Below are 12,288 nucleotides of genomic sequence, written 5' to 3' on the forward strand. Positions count from 1 at the left end.
TTAATTTATAAGATAAGCAATAAGTAGATACTTACTGATATTCATAATTTATAAAGTAGTTCAGATCTGGGGCAACAAAAATACACGTGACTGCCGCAATCGGTAGCGTGGTGGGAATATTCTATTTCATCAGTCAACTACACTTTCCAATCACCAATTAACGTGTGTATGACCACATTCCATTCTCATTAGTCTCCTGCACCACCGCGTAAGCAAAATTACAAAAATAAGAAAATAAAGCATTTTGTGGAAGCTCAATTAAAATAAATAATTATCTAACAAATAAATAGCCACCATCATTCTTTACCCCACTCTGAATCATAAACAGAGCACCCCCCCTTTCCTGAAACTTCACCTCAATACATAAACTCCTCTCTCTCCATTTCAAATTCTCACAAACATAAAAAGAAATCCAATTTTGACAGATAAATCTAACAAATTGTGAGTAATCATTTTGCATTAATTTCCTTCCATATTTCAACCATTCAATTAGAGTGCAGCTGCACATAAATTATTTACATAAGGCACCTTTCTCTGTAAGAATTTGACAATACAATGTCAGAGATTGAAGAAGTAGTGGTGGAAAATTCTGCTTCCACCACCACTCTCTTCGATAAGTATGAGCTTGGTAGGCTCTTAGGTTGCGGCGCATTTGCCAAGGTCTATCATGCTCGAAACATGGAGACCGGCGAAAGCGTCGCAATCAAGATAATAAGCAAAAAGAAGATTGCTGGAACTGACCTCGCAACCAGCGTGAAGCGCGAGGTTTCAATCATGAGCCAACTCCACCATCCCAACATTGTGAAACTCCATGAAGTCCTCGCAACCAAAAGCAAAATCTACTTCGTTATGGAATTCATCAAAGGTGGCGAACTATTCACAAAAATCGCCAAAGGAAGGTTCAGCGAAGATCTCGGTCGTCGCATTTTTCAGCAGTTAATCTCCGCCGTCGGTTACTGTCACTCCCGCGGTGTATTCCACCGTGATCTTAAGCCAGAAAATCTCCTTCTCGACGAGAACGGTAACTTAAAAATAACAGATTTCGGTCTCAGTGCGGTGAAGGATCAGATTCGAACAGATGGGTTGTTACACACACTTTGCGGCACTCCCGCTTACGTAGCACCAGAGATTTTGGTGAAGAGAGGTTATAATGGATCCAAAGTTGACGTGTGGTCTTGTGGTATTATTCTCTTTGTTCTTGTTGCTGGTTATCTTCCATTCAATGATACAAACCTTATGGTGATGTATAAGAAGATTTATAAAGGAGAATTTCGGTGTCCAAGGTGGTTCTCACCAGAGCTACGACGGTTTTTGTCGCGGTTGCTTGAAACGAACCCGGTGACAAGGATCACGGTTGATGAGATTCTCAAGGATCCGTGGTTTAAGAAAGGGTATAAGGAAATCAAGTTTCATGAAGAGTGGAAGGAGAATAATGAGGGTATGGAGAATGTTAAAGAGTTGAACGCTTTTGATATAATCTCATTTTCTTCAGGTTTGAATTTGTCTGGTTTGTTTAGCGTGGTGGAGGATTCTGAGAGGTTCGTGTTGCGGGGTTCGCCGGAGAAGGTTTTGGAGACGGTGGAGGAAGTGGGGAAGGTGGAAAAGTTTGTAGTGAAGAGAAGGAAAGAGTATGGGGTGGAATTGGAAGGGGTGAATGGTAATTTTGGAATATTGGTTGTGGTTTACCGGTTAACGGAGGAGGTGGTGGTGGTGGAGGTGAAGAGGAGAGGTTGTGACATTGTTGCTTTTAAGGATGTTTGGATGAACAAGTTGAGGCCTTGTCTCTTTGATGCCGGAAGTAGTAGCAATCAGCAGGTTGCCGGTGACTGTTGATATCTCAGTCAATATTTGCATTCTAAAGTTTGAAGGTTGAAATATGGTAAGTAGGTTTGATTTGGTGATGTAACAAATAAAAGTAGTTCTTGTGGACCCTTGTATAGTTTGCCACACAGATATTAACTCTGACATGTGGCTATGATTGAGTGTTCATTATAATGGTACATGATATTCGTCTGGTGAAGTTTTGAAATATATTGAATATATTATATGTTTACCATTGCACAATATTGTACTTAATTTGGACGACCATTATTCTGTGAAAGTTGCATTTAGATATTCTTTTTTTAAATATATTTTTTAGAATGGACTTGACGCTATAACTTGTTTGATTATTGAATGAACTTGAAAATAATTTTAATTTGAAGTTTTAATCAAATGAGGAATTTAATCGTTTTGAATTGGGAAAATTCTAGTTCAATCATATTAAATTTAGTTAAAGCATGATACCCGAAAAATAAACTAAACGGTTCACATAATTAAAATAAACAAAGTATTACTCTAATATTTTATTTTAAAAAATTAATATATATTACTTCAACATAATTATATATTATAAATAATTATTAATTATATTTAAAATTATGACATCTCACCGGATGATTTAACTATTTAAACCTATAACTTTTCCAATTTGATATTGGGCTCGAATTTTACAAAATTCATCTCACTTTCCAAAGGTGGGGAAGAATATCCATGAAGTAGGATCCTACGACCTGTTTTACAACAGAACACGATGAGATCTAAGCAACTTCTATTTATGTTTTTAGCCTTAAGAGTAAAAATGTTGGATGGGGATCCTATAGATAGCCATATATGACCAAAGAATTAACATTATTTTTCAATAAAAAATTTAAAATTAAATAAAGTCATATTCTCCTCATATTTCACTATTAGAGAGAAACCAACTCAAAACTGTTATATCAGTTTAAAGTTTTATTACATCATGTTTTTTTCAATGATTTACATGCTGGAAGAGATTTTTATTCTTGACTTTTATATTGAAAAAAATAATGCTTAAAAGTCAAAAGCAAAGATTTATATTAAAGCGAGGTCAAGATTTATTCACAACACTTTCTAGGTACAGACGCGTAAAATTAAAGATAAAAAAATTCATTTAGGAAAAAATAATAATAAAATTGTGTGATTCCTTAAATAACAAAATCGTAATTGATTATATCTAAAAAATTAAAAGGAAAAATAAAACACAATAACATTAATTACTTAAAAAAGATTAAAACATTACCTTAAGTGTTCCCAAAATAAAACATTACCTTAATTTAAAAAGGAAAATAAAAATAAAAAATGACAATAAATATATGAAAATATTTTAAACCATAACATACCAAATTGACATGGTAAGTATCCTAGCTTCATTATACAATACCTTATAAATATAATAGTTTACTTATTTTAGTTCATTCCTAAATTATTTTTTGGTTGTTCTAAAAATGTACTAATATGTTTATACCAAAGGAAATCAGTTTTGATATAGGTGAGAATGAAATTCACTCAATGATTTGTGAGCGTACAAATCCACCTGATAAAGTTTTACACTATGTTTGGTTCGTAAGAGGAAAGAAAACCTAGGAAGTGAAAATGAGAGAAAAGAAAAACAATGGAAAATGGAAAATAGAATAATTTTTTAGTTGTTTGGTATGAATAAAAAAGAGAAGAAAGAAAATATATGATGAGACAAAATGACATAAATATTCATAATTAAAGAGATACAAATATTAACATAAAAATATTTACTTTTATTTTAAAAATAATGATGTATAAAAATATATTTATATTAAAATTAATTAACTAAAAAATTATTTATACAAATTTCAAGGTCAATCAATCTATTGTGTTTATTTACCCCATACCATTGTACACCATTCATAATTTTATGGGTAAGATTGTAATTCTATATTCATAATTGGTTTCTCATCATTTTCTCTCCACAATGGGGTGAAATTTTTTTGTGTGGAGACCATACAATATTTTTATTCCTTCCCACTTTTCTTTGTAAACTAAACAAGGGAAAACATATAAATCCATCCACTTTCTTTTCTCCCCTTTTCTTTCATTTAATTTTATTACGGAACCAAACATAGGATTAGTGAAGGATTGTGGATGTTAGAGAGCAAAATTATTCATACAAAAATCCACAAAATAGTTTAGATTCCCTTAAACTTAGGGTGTGTCTGTTGTGTTATTTTTCAATGAAATCATAAAACAAAGTTGAAAACATATTTGTATTCTTATTTTTATTTATATTTCAAAAAACATTATCATATTCGGAAAATTTGAAAATGAGAAAATGTCATTTTCAACATTTTCAATAATAAGATAATGACATTTTATTGAAAATTTGAAAACTTTTGTTACTCCATGTGTTTCACATCTTTTATGCTTTAACTATTTGGTGTTATTTTGAATCTTTTAGTATTTTTGAAATTCAATACATATATATTTTACTTTTTAACTAAACTCTTATTTATTACTCATTTTTCACCATATTTTCTTCATTTTTTAAGTACAGTTTTCAATTTGCACTAAATGTGACTATTTTGGTCAAATTGTATCAAAATAAATTTTATATCATTTAATAATTTTTTAAACTATGTACATAACCTTAAACATAAAAAGATATGAAATAAATGAGAATATATTTTTCAATTACTTCTCACTATCAATAAAACGCCAAAATCAATCAATGAGTGTCTTCCTCGTTTACACCATCACACATCTTAATAATAAATTTTATTTATCTCTCAACATAGCAATTTTTCTTTGTTTATCTTATAGTATTGTTGAAATAATTTGACGATGAGTATGATATTATTTAAGTTTGAAATAAAAATTGATGTTCTTGGAGTTAGTGCAGCCTTAATAGAGCACTTACGTGTTACTAATTTATTTTAATTTAACTTTTTTGGAGAGTAGATACAACTCCATGATACTCGTTATGATGTTTCATACGTATTTGTGGTAGCTAATGACCAAATTCAATAATTAAAGGTATTCAATAATTAACATAAAATTTGTTAGAAAAGAAAATGCAAGTATCAAATATGAAGGCATCAAATGAAATCATTGATTTGACTATTTTAGTTATTAAAATTTAGAATTGAATTAATTGTCAGAGTAATTATCTTGGTTTGTGAAGTTTAGAGTGAATACTTTTAAAAATGAAAATGACAACATACAAATTTTAAGAAAATAAAAATTGTTTCTGAAAATGAAAATAGGAAATAAAAATAAAAAATATTTATTGAAACCAAACACACCTTAATTGTTTATCTCATTTATATTCTATTAAATAAAAGCGTAATATATATGCAGGATGGTTAGTATCATAATTTATACACTTACATTTATTTTATCAAATAATGTACTCTGTGCCAACACAATAGTATAAAAATTATAGCATTTTATAATAATTCATTGCTCCTTTTTGTATCTATTATTCTGGAATATTTAATCACTGTATTTACATTCATTTGAAGGTCAATGAATTAAATTAATTAGTAAATGTAGTAGGTTCAAGATTATGGCCAACATAAATTACAATTATCTTTATTTTTATAAAGGTAATTCAATACTGAATATCCGTAATATTATTTTAAAAAGAAAAAAAAAGCATAAAACGACCATATGTAGTACGTGCTCAGGACTGTTGTAGCAAAACCTCACTTACATGCTTTTGATAGAAATAAGTTGAGAATTTGAGTTCTTAGATTTTGTTCTTCGGATGATTAAATTCTCTTATGACCTATGATGGCTTGAAACGAGGATCATATGTCCACATTCATATTCCATTTGGTGTATTAAGCCAATAAAAAAGTTTCATTCATTTAAAAAAAATATATAAAAAAAAATTAATATTTTAATATTATTTCGTAACTTTGATTAGTGCAGGACATGGAGACATAAAAATTATGGAGGTTATCCTTGAAACAGACCAACTTTGGCTGGTTGCAAGGAAGGTACAGGAAATTGTTTGTCACTTTTGTCCATAATTATTGGCTAGAAGATCTTTCAATTGACCATGTAGCATGTCCTCTTAATTGAACATAATCTATCAATTCATCCAAGGTGTTGTTAATTACTTAGAATAAAAGATGTATATAATTACTAGGGTAAAATATTTATATATTGTTAGTATATCATTCATCACTTATTTTCAATCATAATTGTTTTTTACAAAAAAAAGTAATATCAATAAATAATAAATGTTATACTGACTGTTTATAAATTTTTATAATGATAGTGGATAAATATTTTAATCAATTACTTATTCTTATGATTTACATTAATGGTATGGGCATACAGTGAAGAGTGAAGACACCTTAGGTTCTTGACCAAAAAGGCGTTACAGCAACATGAAAATTTTGGTTGGTGGGGACAATTGTGCTCACCAAAACGGTTTGTGTACAATTTCCGAAGTTTACATTATTTACTGGATAAAATTTTTGAAATGTGATATTAAAATATGAGAAAAAGATGTATGCACTTATAATGTAAAAGTTTTATACATTGTATATTTATTATTCATCATTCATTTTTAATTATCATTAACTGTTAAAAATAATACTAATGAATGATATATGATATAGTAATTGTACAATAATTACTTACATTGTATTAATATATAAATATTACACTTTTAAAATAATGTTAAAGAGTTCATATCTTTACTTATTTTTAATTAAATGATTTATATTTTATATTTCTACATAGAAGAGTATTTCACTTCTTTCCCATTATACATAAGTAAAAGTAATTCTTTTAGTTGATATAGTAGAATAAGGCTAAGTTGAATTTGCAAACATTTTAATTATTAAAAGCAATATTAATTGAAAAATCAAGTTACATACCTTCAAATTAATTAATTTTTTACTTATAAAACAAATGATACCGAACTAAAAAATATATCTTATTTTCAAAAAATGTGCAACAAATGTCTTATAATAACTATTTTTTAACTATTAGAGAATATTTGAATTGATATAATATTATCTTATTAAGGATTTAGTTAGTTTTAATTTATTTAAGTTTATCTCTAATTTATATTTATATAGTTAGTTATTATCTCGATTATTATTATCTTATCATTTGTAGTGAATTTTGCTCATATAATAAATTACTTGTAATAATTCATATTTGAGTTTGACAAATCTTTATCATTATAAACTTCTGTATCATATGAATTCCAATGATTTCATCCTCTGCGACATATCCTATCACTAACTCGCTACTGAGGTGTCGAAAATTTGGAATTTCAGTTAGTTATATCTATTTGTTGTGTCACTTTCTCATAAGTATTTGTTCATTTTTTCTCTTCAATCTAATAATTTCAAAATTTATGTAAAAGTCATAGCAAATGTTCCAATACAAAAATTTACAGTTTTTATTATATATATTAATTTCTCTTTCCATTTAAGATCATACATATGATACTTCATCTCCAAATGATGAATTATAAGTATTAACTTCTTTTCTGCTGCCCCAATAGGCTTGATCTTGAATCACGAGAGTCAAAGTATGTTAGATAGAGGGACGATGGATAATCATACAAATAATGATTATATCTATTAATAGTCAATTTACTGCACATTTCCAGCGATTTTTTTGAAGTCCATATAACCTTTTGAATATGTTTACTTTTAAAGAAATTACTTGAAACATGCTTAGAGTTTGCTGGTGATATTTAGTTAATTTCATTTTGTTTAAGCTTATTTCTAATTTATATTTATCTTATTGATTATTATTTTCATTGTCATTATGCTGTCTTTTGTATTAATCATTTTACCTGTATATTAAATTACCTAAACTATCTTATATTTGAGTTTGACCAAATTTTATCATCCTAAATTTATACACTAGCTTTGCTTCAAAATAAAGATAAGAAATATAACACTATATTATTTATGATTTAATTAATTTCATTTTGTTTAAGCTTATCTCTAATTTATATTTATCTTATTGGTTATTATTTTTATTGACATTATGTTATCTTTTGTATTGATCATTTTACCTATATAATAAATGACCTAAACTAACTTATATTTAAGTTTGACCAAATTTTATCATCCTACATTCAAAATAAGATAAGAAACCTACATTCAAAATGTTAAACAAGCATAAAGAAATTTGCCATGGTTGTATTTTTATGTAAAGTTGTTTAGTGAAGGGTGTGAATATAATTTATTATATATCTATCATGCCATCTCATGCATGATGCAAGTTATTTGATTATATTTTCTCACGATACAAAAACACAAACCAACTCAGAAAAACTAAATTCTTATCTGCCAGAAAGAATTTATCAAAAAACTTATTATTATATTATTTTATCTTTTGGGAACATTACTCTTATTAGTATTAAATTAAGTTTATTATAATCTGATTTATTTTGTTTGAATTGAACTAATTTGATCGTGATTAAGTAGTAATTTATTTTATGATTAGACTCATTATTATTTGATTTCATACTTGTCATATGTATAGAACTATCACTTTATACATCACCATAACATTTAACAATATATTTCAATTTAATTTTCTCTCAAAATGGTCATCCCCTTTTTACCTTTCTTATCTCTATATTTCTAGCCTTTAATTTTATTTATTTTATAAAAAGGGTGTCGATCCAACCAATAGCTACAAACTAATTCATTTTATCAAAAAGTAGTGGTCTAGTGGTGTAAGACCCCATTAGATCTTGAAAATAACTAAAAAGTTAAAAATTCGATTCCTGAAAGTGATACTTATTGAGAGGCAACCACGAACCCCGAAATAAAAAAACTAATTCATTTCTATATGTAGAGAGATGGCCAAAGTGAGTTTAACTGCTATGAACAAAATATTTATTTCATACATTCCACATCACCATCAAATTTAGGGAATGCAATTATCTATCAACTTTAGTTGCCTTGTATTTATTTATTCAAACATGAAAAATACTACATGAATGAGGAATGACCCACATGGTCAACGCGTTACACATGAATTATACAACTTAAATTATAAGTTTGCAGCCGGTAACATAAAAAAAATACTATATAAGTCAGAAATGAAATGGCCCATATGATCAATGCGTTAAACACGATTACATGAATTATACAACTTAAATTACCTTATTTTTTAATTTATTCTCCAAGAAATATATATGAAAAGCGTTGAGCAACCCTTCAATCCTGCGAGGGACCTCACTATTCTCTTGAATGACCAAAAGGTCAATAATCTACTTCATGTGACAATCACACATCCTAAAAGAAATAGTTTTTTACCCATAATAAGATGAGGATACTTTTAGTAGTATAAAAAATACCCATATGTGTTTAAGGAGTTAAGATATTCTTCATTAATGGATAAACAAATATTTCTAAAAACGAAAGGAAATATAAATTTCTATGATATATCTATCCTTTTTGTAATAATGAAACTATACTTTTTACCATTGAAAATAAGTGAAAAAACATTTACTTATCTCTCCATTAATAGAGACAACTCTTATTGCTATTTAAGTGACATCAACTCAATTTAAAAGTTGGTATCCACATTTAACTTCAATTATTGATATTTTTTTTTACTTTCTCCATTAATTCAAAACTTGACAAAGGTCCAATACTTCAACAAGGTTCACCAAACACCAAAAATGAGAAATGCACTCCAAATATCACTTCCTATGTTAAAGTTGTATCTTCACTCTCAAGGAACTATGACTTCCTTTTTCTTATTCTTCTCTGCTTGGGCTTCATTTCTGTTTCAGTCCATATTCTTTTCTTTTTCTATTTTATTTTAGTTTTGGGCCTTATGTGTTAGTAGGCCCATTTCCTTTTATGGCAGATTGTTTATGCCGGTATTTAACAACCTTCCCCTTTTAGCTTTTCATTAATTCAATTTTAAATACTCTTTTGATTCTATGAAATCTTTTTGCTTCTTTGCTGCAAGATTCAATAAACAATCTTTACATCTTCTTTACATTTTATTTCTTCTCTTCCGCTATATCAAAGAAACCAAGATGGTATCATAGCATATCATGCTCTAATTCGTCTTCAAGGTTCTCTGCCTCCTTCTTCTCCTATCAAAATCCCTCACCACCTTTGTTGTTCTTCTTTATTCTTCACACAAAAATGGCCAATCTAAATATGGACCAATATTGCAATCCTTACTTTTTCAACTCGAATGAGAACCCTGCCTTGATACTAGTCACCCCCTTGTTGAATGAAACTAATTACCATTCAAGGTCAAGAGCAATGAAACTTGTTCTTGATTCTAAGAACAAGCTAAGCTTTATTGATGGCAGTCTCCCTCAACCCGCATCAAGTGATCCTATGTATCACCCATAGAAAATATGCAACACCATGATCTTATCATGGTTATAACACTCGGTGGAAGAATCAATAGTGAAGTCAACCCTATGGATGAAATCAGCTGTAGAAGTATGAAAAGACCTTCAAGAAAGATTCTACCAAAAAGACATGTTTCGAATTGCAGAGTTACTTGAAGACTTCTATCATCTAAACCAAGATAATCTCACCATTTCTAAATTTTATACCTAATTGAAAAGTATATCGGAAGAAATTGAGGAGTTCACATCTATCCTAAATTGCTATGTTGCACAGATACGGATACGTGTATCGGATACGATACGTATTCGATACATTGACACGCATTTTTTCTAAAATGTAGGATACGATACGTTCAGGGATACGCGTATAAATTAATAAAAAATACGTAAAATATGATAAAATTATAAGTGTAAATCAAAATATTCACAAAAAGGAACATACTAAGCGAAAAGAAACTAAGAAGTAAGAAATGTAAGCATTTTTTTGTTTGTTCTTCACAACATACCTATGGCGGTAGAGACAGTAACACTAAGCACCGACCAGCGACGTTATGGATCGGAAAGTACCAGCTATTTGAGGGTCAATGTGGTGTGATGGTAAGTTGATAGGATGTGACCTTTAAATAAGTGAGTGTTTATTGAAAACAAATCTATCTTATCATAAAACGAATCTATATATCCTATATTTTATTCAAAACGAATCTATATATCCTATATTTTATTCAAAACGAATCTATATATCCTATATTTTATTCAAAACGAATCTATATATCCTATATTTTATTCAAAACGAATCTATATATCCTATATTTTATTCAAAACGAATCTATATATCCTATATTTTATTCAAAACGAATCTATATATCCTATATTTTATTCAAAACGAATCTATATATCCTATATTTTATTCAAAACGAATCTATATATCCTATATTTTATTCAAAACGAATCTGATACGTGTCTTGATATTTATTTTTATTTTTTAATTTTTTTAATTTTTGGATACTCTATGAACACGTATCTTTCGCGAATCTGAGCGTATCCGTGTCGGATACGTGTCGGACACCGACACGCGGAGGTATTTGGCGAATCCGTGCATCATAGCTAAATTGTAAGTGCATCACACCATATTCTTGTGGATTGATCCAATGTATTAGAACTTATATGGAACAAACCTATGTCATTAGGTTTCTAAAAGGGTTAAATGAGCAATATGCTCATGTAAGATCCCAAATTATGTTACTTGACCCTCTTCCAAATATCAGCAAGACTTTTGCATTATTGACCCAACAGGAAAGACAATTTAACCTCCTTACCCTTCCCAATCTAGAAACAGAAACAAAGATTTTGAACATTAACTCTAAACCTGAATCTATGCCAAAGCCTACTAGCAACACCAGTTATCCTAATTTTAGAGGGTTGGGGTTCCACTTGTAGAGGAAAGGGCACCAGACAAACTAGACCAAATAGGACCCAACCAAATCATTTTTACACCTTTTGTGAGAGGACAAATCACACCATTGAAATGTGTTTTCTCAAACATGATTATCCCATGTATATCAAAGTGGTAAGTCAACAAGAATGGTTAACCATACCACTGGTTTTCCTCTGGATAAAAAAGATGATAATGTTCATGACCTTCCACAACCTCACTCAACCCAAGTTAAAAACAAGACCTTCATTGAAGAAGAGGTGCAAGAGATTCTTGATCTCCTCCAACAATCCAAGAAGACAAGCCACACCATCAACTTTGATGTGAACACCACCAATCCTTCTATTGCAACAAGTAACACTAACTTAGAATGGCTGCTGGACATAAGTGCTACAGACCATATAACTCATAACATTACTAATTTTCTCACCTAAAAGTCTATAGCACCTTTGTCTATCACTTTGCCAAATGGAGACAAGGTCACACTGCTATTGATTGCTTATGCCATTTAAGACTACGACATATTTCTTCTTCTATTTTGCCAATATTGCATAAACAACATCCTTTCATTCTTGTTCAGCATAGCTCTAATTATTAGGATAATAAAAAATTTGACTTATGAATACCCATAAAAATACATGTAATGAGTATGTTAAAATGGTAGAAGACATGT

General features: G+C 29.2%; 1 protein-coding gene across 1 annotated transcript; it reads left to right on the forward strand.

The window, feature by feature from the left end:
• On the forward strand, positions 310-1,877 carry LOC109359139 (CBL-interacting serine/threonine-protein kinase 11). The gene has a single exon (XM_019603687.1). It carries the CDS (start codon positions 556-558, stop codon positions 1,831-1,833), a length of 1,278 nt encoding a protein of 425 aa, XP_019459232.1. The 5' UTR covers positions 310-555; the 3' UTR covers positions 1,834-1,877.

Source organism: Lupinus angustifolius, chromosome LG11, assembly GCF_001865875.1.
Source record: "Lupinus angustifolius cultivar Tanjil chromosome LG11, LupAngTanjil_v1.0, whole genome shotgun sequence".
NCBI lineage: Eukaryota > Viridiplantae > Streptophyta > Magnoliopsida > Fabales > Fabaceae > Lupinus > Lupinus angustifolius.